Source organism: Bombus vosnesenskii, unplaced genomic scaffold (genome assembly GCF_011952255.1).
Source record: "Bombus vosnesenskii isolate JDL3184/JDL3185 unplaced genomic scaffold, Bvos_JDL3184-5_v1.1 scf7180000013302, whole genome shotgun sequence".
In the NCBI taxonomy this organism is placed as follows: Eukaryota; Metazoa; Arthropoda; class Insecta; order Hymenoptera; family Apidae; genus Bombus; species Bombus vosnesenskii.
This window is the reverse complement of record NW_022882951.1, coordinates 3,252,692-3,273,919: the sequence shown is the minus strand read 5'-3', so window position 1 is coordinate 3,273,919 and position 21,228 is coordinate 3,252,692. Positions and strand designations below refer to the sequence as shown.

Genomic DNA, 21,228 nt, shown 5'->3' with positions numbered 1-21,228 from the left:
TAAATGAACGACGTTCGTACATGGACTTACGAATAAAAATAATTTTATATAACACTTTTTTCCAAAACAATTTAAAATACCTTTTGATCGACGATAGACTTTTTCTGAAATCTTTTCATTGAAAGAAACCACATTTGTTGTATCTGAATCCTTCAAATTATACATTCGTTGTGTCGATTAACTTAGAAATTAGAATTTATTTAATTCTTTTCTATAGCAATAAAAACATATCTAGTATAAATACGTATGTATTTATCGTTGAAAAAATATGGAAGATTGATATTTCCATTTTAATCTCTATGATCAACGCACTTGTAATTAACACAATAGGATATCTTGTTAATTTTCGAACACATGATATATTATACGTTAAAAATCAAGCTATTTAGATGCTAAGCAAATTGTTTAATTTTAATGATGTTGTAAATATTAATATCGCGTTTGAATAGTCTTGACTTTTCTCTATGAAAATAGTTACGGATCATGGCAAGAATGTTAACTTCGACATTAAATGCCAGACAAGAAAATAACGGTAAACATGCACAGCCACGGGAAATTGATTTTATGAAGTTTTATTTATATTCAATTTAATTATGTCATTTATATTTGATAGAATGATGGATAGATAGAATCAACATATTTTAAATATATTATTTAACTTATCATTCGAGTTGTCAATTTTTGTCATAGTCACGCGGTCAAAAGTAAACAATCACAAATGGTAGATGCATAAAGTGCGTAATGATTTGAATGATATATTTAATTGTTTAAAACTCTGTGGTATACCGGTGTGGTTACCATCATGGCAAATATTTGTTGCATATGTGGGAAAACGAAATGTTCGTATAAATGTCCTGTATGTGAAGAAGCTTAGTAAGTATGATAGAGGTTATGTTCATAGTTACAATATTTTAAATAAGCTTTAATGTGTAATGATTTTAAGAAATATGAATATATTTACATATGTATATCATATGTATATGAGATGTTGTAAATGATAATGTTGTAATTTTAATCAAAATATAAATTATTTAATATGATAATGCATAGTAACATGTAACAATATTTGTTATTAGTTTGTATTTATTTAGTTTTGAGATAAGAAAATTATATTTATGTTTAGCGAAGATTTATCAGAATAGATAATAAGAACAGATTTCTTTTAATCAAAATTGATAAACTTTTTTATATGGAAATATTTATATGTTAGTAGTACATTAAAAGTATAAATATTCCCTAAAGATAACTTTATTCTCTAGTTTAATAGTTTATTGTGTGCATTAGTTGTTCCATAGGTTGCTGTAAGGAGCATAAACTGAATAATTGTCAATCACAGAAGTCGAAGTCTCAGGAGAACAAAGTTATAGAAGATACGAAGAATAAAATTAATTATGATTTTCCAACGGAAGACACAGTTCCCATTGAAAAATTGAACCAGTTACATCACAGCGAAGAATTGAAGAACTGCTTAAAGAATCCGCATGTACGAAATATAATGCGTGCAATTTTAACAGATAAGAATCCAACAAGAGCTATCGCTTTAGCTATGACTGAACCAATATTCGTAGAAATGGCAGATGCTTGTTTGAAAGTTGTTGAACCTGAAGTTAACAATGAATCATGTTAATATATATAGATCTATATCACATTAGAACACGCACGAGGAAATTACGATAAAATATTTTTATATATTTGTACTTCTTCTCCTTTGTATCTATATAATCGGTAATATATTTCCTCTAGAAAATTTTTTCTTTAGTTTAAATAGCATTAGAGTTAATCAAATGAATTTTTAAATTGTTATAAATAGGTACGAAATAACATAAATCTCCGGTTATATTTTGTATAAAAACATTTATTAAAAAATCAATGTAAAACTTGCATTTATTAAACATAAAATGGTAATAACTGATGTATGCTTATATAATGGTGGCAATATTTAGACTTCAGGGATGGTAGCATTTTCATAAAGACGAAGATTACATGTTCCAAGAGAAACAAACAAGCAAATAATTTTGATACAATGTTTACATATAGATAAATAACAAATTGTTCTCTTTAAAAAGTGATTAACAAAAATAGCAAAATACTAAAAGATTAAAGCCTTGAATGAAAAGAATAGTGAAGCGATATATAATCTTCGAGATCTGTCGGTATTTCTGTTCCGTCCAATTCTTTTTGAAGAAAATAATACCTTTTTCGAACATGATAAGCTGCCATTTTTGGTTGTCTATCTCTTGTAAATACACCTTTCTTGTTGCCACCTACTCGAATGAATGCTATAAACATAAATTTATTATTGACTATTAGTGTTTGTATTAATTAATAGCTTTAATTGTTTTTTTCTTCTCGATACTTTTGCTTACTTTGAGCTGTTCGAAAGTCGGCAAAATTCCAAATAAATTCCCCAATAAAAAATCCTTCGTTTCTTAGTTGATCAAAGGCTTCAAAATGTTTAGATAATACTTCTTTCTGATACTCTTCGCTCCATATATATTCAGGCAACTGGAAAATAACGAACAGTGTTAATAAATTTGAACTACAGTCCAAAGAAGTTCTTTTAATTAAGATTTAAAAGATTTTATTTATACTAAAGTAATTGTTAACAATTTATAGATAGCAACAATACATATATAGATTCAAAATGATATTTTATTCCTAGTGATATATTTACTAATATTTAATACGAAACGCATCGGCAAAAGGATTAACTCAACTAACTAAATACGAATGAAAGATGTAATTAGATCTCGTAACTAGCTGAAAGACAATAAAATATCGTCGACATTAATATTAATATATTGACAATTACTTCTGATGTTTAAGTCATAAGTTTGCAACGTGGAAAATCCTAAAGCATAAAAAAATTAAAAGATGCTACTGTTTTTGATTTGGTTTGAATTCCATGTAATTACTGGATAACTTACCTCGTGTAATCCAGGCATAGTATCAGCTCCATACTCGGACATAAGCACAGGCTTATTATATTTTCTGTGCCACGCTTCAGCCTCTTCTATAACTCTGGTCGTTATTGTATCGAGCCGACCTGGGTTATTATACCAAGCGTTATAACGATTAAAGCTAATTACATCAAGGTATTCGCCTGCTTTGTCTTCCTACAAAATGATTATCTGATTTTTATCGAAGATTCGAGTCAAATGTATTAATGTTTATAAATTAACGCATGTATTTGGAAAAAAATCGTTCGATATCGAAGAAAATTCGCTTAGTTACGCAACAAATGTACAGAACACTTTTTTAAAGAATAAAGTATTGACATTTCAAACTCAATTCTATACAATTCGATTCGACAATTGAAATTTCGCAATCGCAGTTGTTATTCGTCTAATTTGCGAAAAAACCAATTTTTTTTTCATTCGCTCTTCAGCCACCACGTACTGGGTAAATTCATCATTGAAGAGTGTAAAAACGTAGACTTTATATCGAGATTTCGTCGAGAGAAAAGACGCGATACATAGTTTTTTGGAACATTCTATTCTACGAGGAAAACGATAACGACTAAACGATATAAATGTTTGTGAAAGTAACCTGAACTGCTCGAGCCATGGCAATAGTAATTGGTCTGGTAGGATCGAGTGCTTTCGTATGATGAGCAACTTGTTTAAAGTATTCACCGGCTTCCGGAAGTTGCGTCCTGGGTTCATTTGCGATGGACCACATAATTACCGACGGTCGATTCTTATCTCTCCTTATGAGCTCCGATAACGAGTCTTTGTGACGTGCAAGAAGAATCGGTGAAAAATTTTCAGTGTCTACCGAAGGACATTCGCCGATGATGAGAAAGCCTAACCTTTGGAAAACAAACAAAGTAAAAGATATATGTAGCAGCCAAAGGTAAAATCGAATTGAAGAGTATGCTGATCTCTCCTGACTTATGTGATATTTTTTTGTATAAATGATATATAATATATACGCGATTATTCTTATTGCACGGTCTCGGCTTTACCCGATCCCGCTTCGTCTTTTACATTAAAAACTGTTTAAAAAAAAGGACACGTAATTTATACATCGGTAATATTGGATATTTTCATACGATAAAAAGTAGAAAGTGGGGATTACCGGTCAGCAGTATCGAGTACTTCATCGCTGTAAGGATAATGACTGGTTCTATAGGCATTAGCACCGATCCATTGTAGTAGCTCATGATCCCTAGCAACGGTGACTAAATCGAGACCGCGTCCTCTCAGAATCGAATCCTCGTGTCTACCGAATCCTCGCATGTACACGGGCTTATCGTTTAGTAATAAACTCGTATTCGTCCAGGCCAATGTTCTGATGCCAATTGGAAGCCTGTAGACGTCTACTTTGCTGTCATTCGCCACCGACAATGTAACCTTAAAATCGTAATGTTATTCCTGGTTACGTTTGCAATCCATTTTGCAGGCTTGGGCAAATTTTGGTCGACATATAGATAGAAGATAATAATTTGCAAGAATCGTTTAAACCACTGTGTTACTTTTATTTTAGGAATAAGGAAGAACAACGGAGAAAAGAGATAGGGTATACGTTACATACCTTTAGGGTGTAAAGGTATCCAGGACTAGGATTCATACCCCTAGGCCACCAGAGCTTAGGAAATGGTACCTTTAGCGTACCGGAAAGTCCGTAAATAGGCTCCTGTACAGCTAAAATATCCTTGGCATCGAACAGGCTTACTCTACAGATAGGAATTTCATGCTCCTGCAGGCCTGCCGGTTGAATTATGTATTTTACGATACCAGTATCACCGATTAGCCCGGTCTTTACAGTGATATCTTCGATATAGACGCGTGGTTTTGTATGCAGCAAAACTGGTCTGTAATTTGGAAACGTTACGTTAACTCTGTCTGATATCTTATCGCTGCGGTGAAAGCCGGTAAATTTGCTCGCACGTATTTTTCAACTATTCCGCGTAAATTATTCCGCTCTGTTACTTTGCTTTTGTTCGTCTCGTAAATATGTATCCCTATAAATCTATTTTGTCATCGTTGTTTCTACGCATCAGTGAGAAAGGCGAGACTTTTTGAAAGGCTAACAAATAGGCCATTTTACTACGTAATATAAATTTCATTTGATAGTTATAAATCAGTTATACACATATACATTTTGTGCTATTTTACATTCCTTGCTATTTATGTACAGCGTGGTTGGTAACTGGTGGTACAAGCGGAAAGGGGGTGATTCTACGCGAAGAAAGAAGTCGAAAATATAGAATAAAAATTTAAAAATTTAAAAATTTAAAAATTTGAAAATTTAAAAATTTAAAAATTAAAAAATTTAAAAATTTAAAAATTTAAAAATTTAAAAATTTAAAAATTTAAAAATTTGAAAATTTGAAAATTTGAAAATTTGAAAATTTGAAAATTTGAAAATTTAAAAATTTGGAAATTTAAAAATTTAAAAATTTAAAAATTTAAAAATTTGAAAATTTGAAAATTTAAAAATTTAAAAATTTAAAAATTTAAAAATTTAAAAATTTGAAAATTTGAAAATTTGAAAATTTGAAAATTTGAAAATTTGAAAATTTGAAAATTTGAAAATTTGAAAATTTGAAAATTTGAAAATTTGAAAATTTGAAAATTTGAAAATTTGAAAATTTGAAAATTTGAAAATTTGAAAATTTGAAAATTTGAAAATTTGAAAATTTGAAAATTTGAAAATTTGAAAATTTGAAAATTTGAAAATTTGAAAATTTAAAAATTAAAAAATTTGAAAATTTGAAGATTTGAAAATTTGAAACTTTAAAAATTTAAAAATTTAAAAATTTAAAAAATTAAAAAAATAACGTCAATCGAGACAACGATTTTCTCGAAAACAAAGCCTCGAACGAAAAATTTGTAATCACCCCCTTTCCGCTTGTACCACCAGTTACCAACCACCTTGTATAAGCAAAGCTATATTCGATTTGTTTCGAGTATCGAAAGCGCTCGATATATCTTGTTAATGTTGGAAAGATATAAGAATATAAAAATCGTATAAACTCTGACTTTTCCACGCTTACCTGTGTATGCCAGCATAATTGAAAAAATCGAAAGTGTAAGTTTGCAGGCGTATCGTTCCATTATCGACGGGAGTGAAGATAATTTTTCCTTGTGGTACGCTAGTTTGAAGCAAAGTATTATCAACTGCGACGGTTATGCGATTTTTACCGCCATAAATCAAATACGAAGATATCTCAGCTTCAAACGGAAGATGACCCATTTCATGGTTGGTTACCAGATCATCGTTTATCCACTAGAATACAAAAGGAAAATATATATATGTATGTATGTATAACCAAACGATATACGTATTTATATGTTGCGGGCGAAGTCCGCAGGGTATGCGGAGTCTGTTTTACCCAGACAATGTCGGCATTACATACCGCTGTCTGACAAAGTTCGAAGAAATAGTTGGAGAATTTCGAATATGGCCCGCTGTAACGTGAGAAAAATTGACATTGCCCACCATCGTGTAAGTAACGTTGGCAACTATTATTTCTTTGCGAACTTTGTCAGGCTCGAAGTGGACACTGCGAATAACGATAAATCTATTTTTCAAGGCAACGCCGCCCTAAGTTTTTCCCATTTTATTCGTCTCGGTCGTACCATTCCTTTCGAAAGGAAGTATCGGTATGGGTTTGGGCATGTAAAAGTCTTTGGCCGGCCGAAGTTGGCCGACAACTCTGCGTCTCCGTGCCATCGGCTGGAGATTTTTATGTGCCCAACCGCATACCGTGAGAAGTGTGATTAAACGATTCCTTGGCAAAAAAGATGTAACAAGTGGCACACGAAGCGGACGTCCAGGGGCTTACAGACCGAGGAAGAAGAAAGATAGTCGATACAACAAGAGAAGAACCTAAGATTACATCCTCGGAAATAATTGGAATAGTAAAAAGCGAACCTAAGAAAAGACGCCTCGTAACAGTTGAAAGTCCACTGAGAATTACTGGATATGAATCAAGAGTTGCAAGACGAATACCATGAATTAGCAAAGTAAGAAAAGATATATGATCGAAGTTCCCTGTTAATTATGTATATACGAAAATATAGCATTCTGGGACAAAATACCGTTCTCAGACGAAAGCAAGTTTCATATTTTTTCAATGTGATGGACGGGTTTTAATATGACGAAAACCGAATACCGAATTAGATGAATAAAACATTGTCCAAGCCATCAAACACAGGGGTGACGGGGTAATGGTACGGGGTTGTATGAGCTTTTCTTGACGTAGGAGGTCATATATCCTGGACAAATGTGATTATTTAAATATTTTAAAGCGGGGAAATATAAAATGTGGAACAAGACTATTATTTTCAACGGGATAATGATCTCAAACAGTTAGACAGTGAATCATTTTTAATATACCAAATCTAAATCCTGCAGTGTATCTTTGTTCTGAATTGGGAAAACAAATTTATAACGCATCGTATTACGTCTAAGCAAGAGTATTCCTTGAAGAATGGGGCGAAGTAGGTCCAAAAATCACGAAGATATTACTACGTTCAATGCGTAATCGTCTGAGAGCTGTTATAAAAAAAAAAGGATTGCGTACCAAATATTAATAATAAATCTATTTCAAGTTTGATGATTTGCCGTTCGTTACATCTTCTTTGTATTTAAGAATTTGTGTCGATCGTACGACCAAATCGTTACCAAAGGATAGAAAAGATTGTTGTAAAAATAGCAAAGTAGCAAAATAATAGAAAAGTAAAATAGTTACCACTTGCGCGAGGTAATTGACAGAACCAAATCTGACAAAGACTCTTTGTTCTCGCCAAGAAGGAGGTGCGAAGAAAGATCGTTGATACCAAACGCCGCCCATATGATCTCTCAAATCCCTGGAGGTTGTAATGTCGTTATACGACGAAGGTACTGGCATTTGCATCACATTTCCTACCTAGACGAAGCGGTATACACACCTACATAAGTGAATCCCCGTTGACAACGTATAATTTCGTAAAACTTATATTTACGCAACTTCGATTCTGCGCGTTTATGCAACAGGTACAATGAAGCAAAATGTATCGCTTTCGATATTTGCGAGTCACATCTTAAACTGTACCTTTTATTTTACATTTTGAACTTTCCGAAATCTAATTTCTGTAATTTAATACTTACTAAAATAAGACTACGATTTAATGAAAAATTGATGATTATAATATATATGTATGTGGTGTATGGTATTAGGTATACGGTATATCTAACATAGCAATTTGCAATCGATGACTTTAACGTTCTCGGTAGATCGCGCATGTTCGTACAAATTTATATTTCTATCGATACAACGAGAGAGTTAAAACGTAAATAAAAATTTATCTCGTCTATCAGATATTACGACGAACTTTGAATATTTTTATATACACGTGTTCGTACGTATTTTGATACGTTCTTATATTTTATAAGAATCCACTATCTACTTACAGATATTGTGAAACGATTTTCTTTTCGTATTGCTTTAACGTTACTTTCGTTTGTTTAAATCGATAGGAATACACTATATTTGCTTTAACGATAAGAGAAATGAAAAATGTTTTTTTTTTTTTTGTTTTACGATACCTTCGATAGCTCATCGGCAAACCATGCCTCTCTATAACCCATTAGCGCGTCTCCTGATGGGGAAATGACAAAATCCCACATACCATCTAGAGATTTCACCTTAATAACAGACGAATTTATTAAATTTAATCATTGAATAATCTAATCGTCGAATGAGCGATTTGACATGTTAATATCGTGGCTAAAGCTTTTTTATTATTAGAATTTCGGACACGAAAGCAACGCGTACCGCTGATAGAAATAAGAAATTCCAAATTACCTCTCGCGATTCACTTTCCCGTGGATATAACATTCCCGGGAGTGGCGAGGGCATATCCTCTTCCTGGGGCAGAGGTGAATATTCTATCGGAGTTTCGGGATATTCAATTTCTGGACCCGATTCTCCGGCCATTACCGCGCTAATTACAAGAAACACTAAACGCCACATTTTTCCGTGATTTTCCTGAAACGAAATAACCGAACGAAAGATTACGTTTCTATTTACTTTGAAAACGCAAGAAACGAAAGAAATGGCGAAGTACTTTTTCAACAAGGAATTTTTATTAACGGTGAATTTATTGCAATCGTTTAAGATAAATGTTTGCCTCCTCGCGATCGTCCTAGAAACATCGAAAAGTAAAATAGGAAAAAAAATTGGAATCGACGTCTGCGTTGGTTCTGAGGAAATAGCCTGTAACGTTTTATTTAGGCTCGTGCTGTGTATTTGAATTCAATTATACGAGTAGTCAGCGATATCGGTTAACGATAAAGAATTAGAAATCCGTAATGTCAAGTATGTACGTTAAATGTACAATATTAAATGTTCGAGACTATTTACAATAAACGTGCAACTACGTGTATCTAATACTTAATTTTGTTGTTCGTCGAAACTCTAAAATTGACTTCGTTAAAGACACTTGATCGAAGGCATGAAAAATCCTAATTATCGATCGTTGCATCCGATCGACAGAGGCAACATCCTCGGCCGCGTGTATAAAAACTTAATGCTGGTTATTAATGGGTTAACTTAATATAAAAGGAGGTAGTAACTGGTGTGTACCGTAGGGTCTCGTTCACATCAATATCGGCTTCCTGGCACGGTGCCCTCCTACGAGAGCAGACTTCCCTTCCCAAAGCATCAAATCGTTTCCTCGTGTCGCACGTGCACACCGTCGTCGCTGTCCCTAATTCTACGAATGGACATCATGAGAATGTAACAATTGCCACTGTTTGTAACGATGGGAATGATATTTTCACAGACGGTATCGACAGTCCAATTATTTACCATTGTACATGCGATTATACGCATGCTTCGCAAATACCTGCGGAATCACCGCTAAACGATCCTTAATTTCTCATCGACATTCAAAGAAACGTATTCGCACATCGATTCCTCGTAGTTGTTTGTGCTTTGCTAAAGTCGATGTGTACAGAGAATTTCGATCTTTTCCTGACCAACTGCAAGAGCACGATACGCTTGTATTAGACCGTATTAGACGAGAGAATGCTTCGTCGCTATCGAATATTTTATCCTTGTTCTTAAAATATTCTTTTATCGTCTACTCTAGTCCTTTGCTGGATCTAATTTGTTATATTATTGATTATTATCTTGACCATATCGTTGAACTTTACTTCAACCGCAGATAACGCTGCGTTATTGTTATTAGTATTATTACCTTTGTTGTTGGTTTCAATTTGCGATAGTCTTTTTATTAATGCTCATCGGCCTAATCGATGAGTTAAAGGGCAAACGCGAGTCAGCATTCTGTTGTAATCAGGTTTGTTATTTCCGCTTTATTTATACAATTTGGAAGTTTCTATTTCAGCATAGTAGGACCAGACTTTTAGAAGGACGTGCAACAGATCTTGTTACGGTTCTCGAACTTTTATATCCCACGCTCTCGTTTCAATGAACGAAAGAAACGTTGTCCCTCGTCGAGAATTTTTGCATAAGCTTGAAACGAGAAATTACGCGAATTCGAGAAATGTCTCGCCGATAGTAAGACACGTTCGATCGGAAACGTGATTTATCGTTACGAAAATGACGCACACGACGAATTATCTAACTTTGAAAGAAGAATTTTGAAAGAAGATTTTTAACTCGCCGGCTTGTTACACGCGAAACGGAAGATCTACGTAAGTACACGTGCTCGCACAGAGAAGTGGGAAAATCGTTACCTATCAGATTCTTCTTCCTATTCTTCTCTGAATGTCTACGATCCGCGTATTTCAATCGCGAGATTTGTTCCCTGGCGATGAACGATCACCTGTATCGATTTCCCAATTGCGAACCAATTACTTTCGATGTTCTTATCGATCAAGATCAATTTGGCACGAAACACTCACCTTTTCTGTATTTAGATGGAAAAGTTTATCGAATGGCAAACATTCGAGAAGATCGTCGCGCAACAGACACTGCAAATCGTTGGTTCGAACAATTTCGCGATAATTATCCGAAGAAAGGAAAAGTTACGATGGTTTCTTCGTTTCCGGACGCGGTTAATGCAGCATCGTTCGTCGCGTCGTTGGAACTTGGCACGTTCTCTCCTGTTGGGATCTTACACGCTACTAGACTAGAGAATCGGTTGTACCTATCCCATCGGACCGCACTGTGGCTCGCCAACCGACTGGCTTGCTCTTATATATCGGGTGTCCGCGCCCAACCGGCTACAACGTTATGTCGCCGCGTATCATCGCTTCTGATTCAACGACATGAATGAAAGAGATCATCGGAAAGACTAGTTTCTAGCACTACCGGATATCTTTTTATCAGAGACGTTCCGGATAGCCGTCTTGTTTCTCTGAAATTTTAATCGCACAGTTTGCGAAAATTACTCGCTTTCTTTCTTTTTATCGTTCTAATTATCAACCACGTGAAAACACAGAGGCGTAATTGGAATATTCGCGTAACCTTCTTCCCTGGATCAATTTAAGCTTCGAGAAAATGTCGTATTTATAGAAATTTTAGCATTCGAGGGAAGTCGAAGGCTTGGGTAGTTTCGTAATACAAGAATTTCGTTGAAACATATGCGATAATCGGCGACGGGTGAATTTCATCCTCGTTGATTTTTTGCCAATAAGGCGGTTGAACGTTTGACTGGTCGGGCGATTCGTTTAAATCCGTTATATCGTTCGAAGAATGTTTTGTTTCCTACGATATGTTTCTTAGGCTGTGGACGAATTTCTCGTCGTTTTAAATAATTAAATCGAGCATTTTGAATCCGCCATGAATAACAGGATTCGGTATAGGATCGTTATTGACCGTTATATTCAATTCGTCTGGCAATTAATTGCGATTATTCGGAAGATATCGGGAAACAGGATAACATGGCTGGTTGTTCCGAGAAAATAAAGTCCAAGGTATGTTACGCTTAGCCGCAGGTACCTTAACTCTGAGTGAATCTTAAATTAGTATTCCGTGTAAACAGAGTTCGTTAACATTTGCAGGTTAGTTTCCGGATTTCTTGCCTGACGTTCCCTTTTACTTAAAGATTGCGTTATCGCGATGACACTGTTTGAATTCTCTGCGTGCATATACTTGAACTTTATACTTTATCGCATTGTAGCAGGCATTTTCTTCGTACACTCGTTATGATTATCACATATTTCACTGGGTAAAAGATAACAGAATTAGCTTTCTTAACAAGTGTATATAACTTTTATCGATGCGTGACGCGGTTATGTTTTAAAAATATCGCCTTTTATATTTTCGAATAATTGGAAAATAACCGACAAGAATATTATCTCAAATAGTTATTTGTTGTTCTAACGTCGACTAAAATTCCCCCACATTTGATACATCAGATCTAAAATAAATGAAATTTTCAATCGTCATAACCAAAAAAGCTAGCGGAATCTAATCGATTTACGAGGCATAAAAAGCTGCAGGTGCATATTTGCCCGCTGAGAGCAGATCTCATCGTAAGATAGTATTCGTTATAAGTCGGTCTGCTAGAATACAACCCGCTGTGAGAGGTATCGTTTACCAAGTTGGAATACGAAGGAGGAAATAAAGGCAAAAAGAAAGACGAGGGATTAGCGTGGTATTTCTGAGCATTTACGATTACTGGTAACCGTAGAACGTATTTTGTATAGCGAACATTCGCGGTTTTTAACGGGTGACTTTTCATGCCCAATGCGAATGAATTTGAATGGATAGGCAGTGTAAGTTAATTTTCGTACAGTCGAAAACTTTTTCGACTACGTAGAGCGAATCGTATTACATCTTTTATCCAATTAACGCTACAATTACCGATTCGTGATGTATCCTTAATTATATCGCACATAGATGATTCCAATTAGAGTGGTATAATGAAAGTAACATATGTATTTATTATTTGTTAATTTAATTTACCGATAAATTTTGAATGTTAATTTATTTCAATTAAAAGATCAATTACTAAAAGATACATATAATATGTAAATTACTTTGTGAAGAGAATGATAAATACAACGAATTGGATATGAATCGGGTTTTCGCGTTGCCTCGTGGTTATTTGTTATTGGATTTTTATGCAAATTTATATTTTTGAAAACACAATTAAAGAAGTAGAATTTCTTTACCTGTCAAGTATTACAGGAAGCATTATACTTTGCTGTTATTATTCTGTGTGATTTTGCGCGTTTAAATTTCCTATAAATGTACAAAAATCTGCAGTCTAATTATCATTATTTTTGTAATTGGTTACTTAATAAAACAGACAAGGTATAGGTTATATAGGTATCGCATTTTATGGGACTTGGAATCATACATTGAGAAATACCACGATCTCTGAATAAGTTTCATCACGAGGAGGCGATTATGCGGGAGACTCTGATGGGCTTTCCTCACGTGGAATTTTTCAATTAAAAACAAACGCAATCTCGAAAGAATACTCAGCAGTTATGCACCACGTATTAGAAATCGCGTGTAATTGTCCAGTCTACGAATTCGTCTCGTAACCCTATTTTCAAGAAGCACAGAGCTATTTCGCTGATCTTTTAATTCCGAGTAAAAATTTGAAATTTGAAACAGAAAGAATATTCCCGTCCGTCGCCTAAAGAATCGAAGAGACATTCGATCAATCCTCGAAAGACACGTGAAAATAATTTATGGAATATATACACTATACGAAAGAACAGTCCAGATATCAAGAAGCATGGCTGAATTTTAACTACACGTATCAAATTGTCGGTAAATTTGTTTTCTAGACCATCTGTAGCATAAAGCCTTTAAAAGCATACATAACACTTTAAATTTAATTTATATAAAAGTTTAACACTTATCGATTGAAATTTAACCAACTGTGCAAATTCTGATTGAAAAGTGGAATCGCTCTGTATATATAAACAAAATTAAAAAATTCTAGTTCAGACGTAGATCGTACCATGCAATGGGCAAATACACGAAGCGAGCATAGTGACAAAGTAAGGTAAGGAAACGTAAACATGAAAAAATTCTAACAAACACGATTTTAATGCTAGTTTATGTGTTGTAATCTGAGATTTTAATTATACTTGAACAATGCAAGCTCAAATTTTTTATTTTACGATCTGTTTGATGGCTGGAGAAATAGAAATGCGAATCGTTTGTAATGACATCACTGACCACATTGATTAAAGCAGTGACTTCCTTATACGATTTTTGTGTCGCGTGTGACATTATCGATTCAGTGTAGTACTGGTTTGAATAAAAACTAAATGAAATTATAAATTATAAATTATAAATAAAGTACGGAACAAGATATCCTATGATCGTAACGAAGTATAAAATTGTTCACTTCTATAATACTTAAGATTCTCGCACTCGCGCACTACTGCGATTTGTTTGAGATAAAAATGTAACCTCACACGTTCCAAACACGAAAATGTGAATTTTTTACCTTTCCTACTTTCATACGACATCAAGTACATATAGGTAAGTAGGTATCCTGACTCAGAAACTCGCCGTACAATTTATCGATAATCCTAACGGACAAATTACGCCCCAATGCAACACAGTCGTAGATACAGGTCTGGAAATTCTCGTGGGGCGTCGTGAAGCCTCTCTTTTTTTTTATTTTTTTATTTTATCTCCATTTGTAGTTACATGTAAGAATGTAAGGCTTTTAGCGGGCAGAAAATATTTCCCAAGTAAGGCGCTTCGATCGATTCGCTAGATTTCGTCGTACAGCGCGCCTTGTGTCTATAATCTGCAACACGGCCATGTCTGCAGTTGAACTCTACTCTATTGCGTAAATTTACATTTATTTAAACAACATCCCTCTGTGCCACGCGAAATATTATACGTTTATTTTAGATAAATTGGGAAAGGTTATGAAAAATAGTTCGGTCTATATTAGTTACCTACAGTGGTAAGAGCGGCGAAGATGGCGTTAAATGCAAAAGTTTAACGAATCGATTGCAGCGCTACGGCTGGTGGCCGATTTGTAAAATTATCCCCACCACGGGAATTTCCAGACTTGTGTATGTATAGGACCATGGTCTATCTTGCATTTAGTCAATGATATCGCATTGCATCGCGTCGCGCCGGCTGCCAAACTACATTCATACGTACAGAACCCCAACTACCAATTTTATTTCATTGTATATATATAATATTCTATTATTAATAATAGTCACTTGGTATTTTTCATTATTTTACTAATGATTTATTCAACGCAATTATTTTAGAACAGCTGAGAAATACGCGTGAAAGCATCATCGTTCCTCTTGAAATTCGATTTTTCGATTCTTATGTTACTCTATCCGCTTTATATTTCTATATTGCACGATACATCGCATTTTACGCATACAACACGATATGCGGTATTATGTTAAAGAATAGAGTCGATTAAGAATCTGATAGTATCGTTCGAGTGATCTTGTGAAGTAAGATCTATCTGAACGGATGTTATATTTACGTTTTTGGGATTAAAAATGTGTTAAGATAAATTAGATGACTGAAAAAGAGAAGTATACCGTATACATCTTAATGGCTACTACGTTTGAAACAATTCTAGTTGGCAATTGAATTTTTAGATACAGTAGGTGAGTAAGTCAAGAGCTGTTGCTTAATTTACGACGACAGAGGGATCAAGTTAATTGGTAAAAAGGCGATTGACCTGTGGCAGACAGAGAGACAGAGGTCACCATCCTTCGAAACAATCAGTGACTTCCGACGTGCCGCGTATGTTTATGAATCATTTTGATATTCCTATATCAATGTTTTTATTCGTCTCTTTATTTGGATCGTTCACAACTCTTTATGCAAGTTTGACATACAAGAACAGGTCTTTTTTATATCGCGTATGTATATGAAATTTCCACGGTCGAATCATTGTTTCTTTTATTTATACGCTACTTTTATTATATCGATAAAAGAATTTATCGTATAAATAAAGATAGCATGCGCGCGCGTATTTTTCACACGATACACAGATATCCGCTACGTATCGTTCGTCCTTATATATATTTTTTTACTCTTTTGCGTCGCATCACATACGACTCTTACGATCAGTATTTTTTTCGTAACACGACGCGACAACGACGAGTTTGGCGTGTCACGTAGGATGCAAATGTAATCTTTCGCTAAACATTTCTTTTCGAGAAAGTAATTTTGTAATTGCAACATTGGAGGAGCGTTGAGTTAGCGCTGTAATTTGCCGCGGTTCCGGTGTTGTATTTCCGGTAGAACACACCCACTCGTCTTCGGCAGGATGAATTCATGGCGTATCTCTTGGCCTAACGCGCTTTTATCTTGCGGGAAACGGCTGGTCGTTGGCCCACGTTATTCTTCTCAGATATTGATATTGATACAACTGTCCCTGAGTTGCGTATACCATTGTTAACTATGCTTAGGTTTCTACACTTGTTGTTTCGTCTTCTTTCCTCCTTTATATCTTTCTCCTTCTCCGTTTTCCTTTGACTAATGTATTTCTCAGTCGCCGCGACCATATCTGTATTTTCAACGTTCAAACGAATTTTATTCGACTAATACGTATCCTATAAAGCGTCGACGTATCTACAACGACGAATATGGACGAACTTCGAACGATAAGCAAAGGCATCGATATAAATCAGATTTTTCTTTTTTAATTCTTTATTTAATTCTTGTCGTAAAATATAATTTTCGAGTGTAAAGTTTAAACGTATGATAATTCATTGCCGTTAAGCTATGGATATGATTATTCCTGGCAATTTCTCCAAAAGTAAGTAAATAACTGTCGCAATAAGTAGGAAACAAGCTGTTAACCTGAAAACAGTCTCTGTTCTCTTACTTAATTTTAGGATGCACATCTAACGTACTTCCCATACGAAACTCGACACAATGCGATGCTTTTTGTACAATACAGTGTAAAATTCAGTATTTCTCCAAAAGATGTGAAATATTTTTCAGTCGGTTCTGAAAATGACTTCGCTCTCGTGAAATACAAACTCGCAAGGTCCCTATGAAGGTCTGAAACTTTGAAAGTGAAAAAAAGACGACTGGATGAAAAGTTAGAGAGAACGTGACGGCTACATACGGCCATCGCTATGTGTGGGTGTTCCAGGCTCGAATGTAGGTAACCATGGTACCCGGGGTTTAGCGGTCAGTTAGTTAAACCGAGGATTTTTATTCTTTTGTATAATACGATTCATTGGTCCGTGAGTATATGTATAAATAGGAATGAGAGCACTCGAAATATAGTGGATATTTTCAGTCGAATGAATAAGAAGATACGCAAGTCTCAAAACGAAGGAAGCAACGGGGATTAATTTTAACTGCAGTACTGTCTTTTTCATTGTTATTTGAAAATTAATACGTATATTGGTAAAATCAAAGAATTATTAATTATTTCTTCAAATATCAAACAGATTCTTTGTTCAAGTTCGATCAATCGGTTTTTAGAAAATACAAAACGGTATATAATACGTGTAATAGGACAGGAAAGGCTCGATTATACGAACAATATCAAATAGACATTGACAAAAAAATAAATATTCTAAATATACTAAACATACTAACGACTGGTAACTGATCAGATGCAGATCAAATCATCGGAAGAGATTTAACAGTAAGGAAAGGAGCGATGACGCGGTCGGTGTTTCTGTAAACAGTATTCCCACGCATTCAGAAGCATTCACAGTAGCAAAAACAGTTATAAGATAGTACAAAGCAGAAAAAGAAAGTAAATCTGTGAAATCGCTAGATTCAAAGAAATGATTGTAACTTGGCATTTCGGAAAAAATGGAAAGACAGATCGAAAGACTGGTATAATTGTACCAAAACTGTAAAATTCTCAGCGAATAGTTTGTTCTCCGAATGTTTCGTAAACGATACGATTCCTCGAAACATGCCGTGAGTAAGCTTCTTCGCGATTCCATTTTCTTTTCGTCCTGATTTGTTTCTTTCAAAAGCCGAAGACGACATAAATTTTCAAACGCGTGAAGCCATTGTCTACGATGAACGAAAAGACTCGAACAGATACGTACCTTATTTATCTACTGGGTTAGAAGTCGTGAGTCGTGAAATTTGAGAATTACGTGTATTCACGCAGCATCTGTGTATTCGAAGTATAGAGAAGCAATAAAGGAGGAAACAAATACATAAACAGGTTCGCTAACGAACTTTGTCCTGTACGCATACTTAATTCCAATGACTTCGAGTCAAATAACCAGATTCGTACGAATGCCAATTTGACTAACCTAAACGACGCGAAGGATTTTTAAAGAAATAATTTAAATTTAATATAATGTACGTACGCGTATCTCTCTATTAATTATTGATTCTCGATCGTGTAATTTATTGTTGCAAGAAATTGATAAATCCCATTTTTGGTTCGTTTATTATTAGCTCGTGCGATTTTAGTAATATCGATACGACGTTACTCGAAATTCATCAGTGTTCAGATGCTTATGAATTTATGAGTGGTAGTAAAGAGCAGAGTATAGTGAGTGAGAAAGAGAAGAGGGGGGAGAGAAAGGCAGAGGGTAGGGAATATGGTGGGTCCACGAACTAAAGTAGCGTCAGTCGCGCGGCACGCGGCGCACCGTACGCGGCGGGGTTTTTTACGTCGTTTTTTCCATGGTGCACGTAAACACTGCCTTTCGTTCTAGTACTCGCAATTGTAAAACCGATTAGCGTGATCGCGAAGGTGATTGATTTTCACGCTAATTCGGTAAGAGATCGAAGCTATAGTATAGAAATTTCATCCGTATAAACGTAATTCTCGATCGAAGACATCATCGAAACGTAAATATCAACGTAAATATCAAAATCCGTTGTTTCATAGTACTTTTTCTCGCAACTTGCAATTACATATATAGTGGACGACGTTTTGTGTCGTTGGAAGTATCGTGGCCGTGAGTTTCGACGACGTGTCGGAGTTGACTGTTTCCTCTCGTTCGATCATGCGTGATTATGAGAAAGTACTACAGATACTATAGTGTGTTCACGTGTATCCACGGAAACCATAGAAGAGGCGCTTTGTCGCGATTGAAAAATCGTTGCCAAAATAAATTAACTCGTTCCAGTAATGTGAAAAATTGTTCGTTTTATGAGACAGAACGTGTTTCACGTACTTGTGTTCTTTCTTCCTTCCTTTACGATAGAGTTGCTGGAGCCTCACGCTAGGGATTGTATCCTTTGTGACGCACGTGCTTCCATTTTATCGCGACAGTGCAGTGTCCAGCTTGGTGGGCGACTAAAAAATTGCTCAACTGTCTCCACTGTCTATACTCCACTCTCCATTAGCAATAGCTTATCCGTCTAGTAATTTTACGCTTCTCGGTCGTTGGGGTTATTTTAGTCGAAGAGAAATTATTTAGAACGAGGAAACTTTCTTTTTTAGAATCTAATTAAGCGTCAGTGATACGACGAATTTGTTCAAATACAAATAGGTTTCTCAATTTGTTTAAAAGTTCAAATATTATGCTATGATTCGACCGAAGATTAAAATATTCACGAGTTAACCTATAAATCATAGTATACCGTGTGTCATAATTACCGCGCCGCTAGTGCTGGAACAATAATTTGTTATTCCTCGATTGTTGGCCAGCTGCGATATTTCCCCTGTTCGCAGTCGTTTGCTCAACCGTCGATCCTCAAAATCAGTTTCAGCTACCGTTTTATCGCGCATAGCTTTATATCTACCTACATATATGATAAACCACTTGAATCGGCTTCTTCTTTTTCGTGACTTTCTTATTGGAACGAAGATTCCTTCGTTCGACTCGCGATCAAAACGTTCGCGTTAAGCGAGTCGAGTCGAAATTAGAAAAAAGGAATTTTCTTTTCGACAAAGCGTTCATTCAAAATTGAAATATTCGCGCACAGGTTTGAAAAATTTTTAGCGTATTACTACCACCCCGACACGACGAAGAAAGCGTTGTTTTTTTTTGGAGTTTAATTTTAGCCTTCTAGAAGCGAAGAAAAATTGATCATGGTGTCTACCAGGAGGATGAACCTCCTGGACGAATTCCATTGCCGTTGCCAATTCGCAGAGTTCCCTCGTGAAATTGAGAAATTGAGAACCGGTAAAATTTTTCTTTTTCAAATTACGAATTAATTAATTACCCAGGCTGTAATATAATATAATACTATTTTCTATTATACGTGTAAATATTTCTTCGCTTCTCGATGTATACCACGGTATCAGAAGGAAGCGAAGTCGATGACAAATTGCAGGTAAACTGAAAATTGGCGCGGACGAATGGCACGAGACCTTTTGTTATCGAGTTCTTAAATTCCGAACACTTAGTTACTAAAAAAAAATAGTTAATCGCGTGTTCTACCTTTGCGTACTAGAAACCCGTAAACGCGAAATAACATTTAACTCTGTAATTATACAGAGAACGCGAAGCAGAGACGAAATAAGGAATATCAAATTGAATTGTACGATAAACGATAAATTAGGAAATTGTCGGTGGTTCGATTAAATGAAAATAAATCGATTTACGTATCACTTGGTACAATGTCTCGGGAGAAATTGAGAGCATGCCCGATCCATTCATCATAGCAGTTACGCTATGACGTTTTATCATAATTTTCTCCGGTTGTATCGTTACCTCTTATCGGCTTTTCAAGCAACATTGCTGAAACAAAGAATCTCTTCATACGAAAAGATAATTCCTCGCGCGATCCATTCGAGTAGCGTAACCTTTGAATATTTTGGTCATCGTCGCAAATATTTAACTTCTTTATTCGTTTCGTTTAGATTTTCCACGAAACTGCAACGTTGCGGTGAACTAAGGAATCTTTCTCTGATAGAATGCAAATAACAGGCACTGATTTAATATTTGCAAAACGAAAAAAGGGAACAGAAAAGAGTAACGTAAGTACAAAGTACTCGAAAGGGTCGATAGAAAAATAGTACGAGTGCAGTATTTCCAAAAACTAAAAACATACGGTATTTATCCAGAGAAAAATACAGTGAAACTTTTTTTTCGTTGTAGCAGCGAAATCTAACGTTTTAACGTTTCGAATCGTGCAAATATTTTATTAACGTCTAACCGCATACCGCCTAACTAACAATCCCTCGTTTCATTATTTTCACTGCTTTTCAATACCACCTTTTTTGTACATTTTTCCACGTTTCTTTTTCTTCCATCGATATTAAGAATTAGAAATACATACATATATAACAATTCGACTATTTTCTAACTAACATAAATATAAATGGAAATTTTGAAGATCGTAACGCGAGCCATGTTTGTTCGAGCCATCGAGTCTAGGCGGCCGTAGATACTCCGAGGATCAATCGATCATTTTGA

The 21,228-nt window shown here is 35.1% G+C and overlaps 2 protein-coding genes across 5 annotated transcripts; one reads left to right on the top strand and one right to left on the bottom strand.

The window, feature by feature from the left end:
• Positions 1 to 489: 489 nt before the first annotated feature.
• Positions 490 to 2,073, top strand: LOC117234041 (zinc finger HIT domain-containing protein 3). The gene is made up of 2 exons (XM_033494873.1): positions 490 to 873; positions 1,285 to 2,073. The coding sequence occupies exons 1-2, from the start codon at positions 803 to 805 to the stop codon at positions 1,625 to 1,627; spliced, it is 414 nt and encodes a 137-aa protein (XP_033350764.1). The 5' UTR covers positions 490 to 802; the 3' UTR covers positions 1,628 to 2,073.
• On the bottom strand, positions 2,011 to 11,167 carry LOC117234039 (beta-glucuronidase-like). Of its 4 annotated transcripts, XM_033494869.1 has the most exons (13): positions 10,864 to 11,167; positions 10,696 to 10,784; positions 9,578 to 9,707; positions 8,798 to 8,980; positions 8,539 to 8,637; positions 7,703 to 7,879; positions 6,002 to 6,234; positions 4,537 to 4,816; positions 4,081 to 4,355; positions 3,550 to 3,811; positions 2,928 to 3,116; positions 2,367 to 2,505; positions 2,011 to 2,279 (listed from the first exon to the last, which is right to left on the bottom strand). In XM_033494869.1, exons 4-13 carry the CDS (start codon positions 8,963 to 8,965, stop codon positions 2,098 to 2,100), a joined length of 2,004 nt encoding a protein of 667 aa, XP_033350760.1. In that variant the 5' UTR covers positions 8,966 to 8,980; positions 9,578 to 9,707; positions 10,696 to 10,784; positions 10,864 to 11,167; the 3' UTR covers positions 2,011 to 2,097. The 4 variants fall into 4 exon arrangements, with proteins under 4 accessions (XP_033350760.1, XP_033350759.1, XP_033350761.1 ...); XM_033494868.1 differs by lacking the exon at positions 10,696 to 10,784; XM_033494870.1 differs by lacking the exons at positions 10,696 to 10,784; positions 10,864 to 11,167 and adding an exon at positions 9,840 to 9,861.
• Between the last annotated feature and the right edge of the window lie 10,061 nt (positions 11,168 to 21,228).

What these genes read in the sequence shown, in the direction of transcription:
- LOC117234039 (XM_033494869.1), bottom strand. Translation starts at nt 8,965, where the DNA reads ATGTGGCGTTTAGTGTTTCTTGTAATTAGCGCGGTAATGGCCGGAGAA. An exon ending in TTGCCGATGAGCTATCGAAG is followed by an intron (nt 7,880 to 8,538) that starts GTATCGTAAAAC and finishes CGCTTCGTCTAG; the next exon opens with GTAGGAAATGTGATGCAAAT. An exon ending in CTATGCCTGGATTACACGAG is followed by an intron (nt 2,506 to 2,927) that starts GTAAGTTATCCA and finishes GTTATTTTCCAG; the next exon opens with TTGCCTGAATATATATGGAG.
- LOC117234041 (XM_033494873.1), top strand. Translation starts at nt 803, where the DNA reads ATGGCAAATATTTGTTGCATATGTGGGAAAACGAAATGTTCGTATAAA. An exon ending in CCTGTATGTGAAGAAGCTTA is followed by an intron (nt 874 to 1,284) that starts GTAAGTATGATA and finishes TGTGTGCATTAG; the next exon opens with TTGTTCCATAGGTTGCTGTA.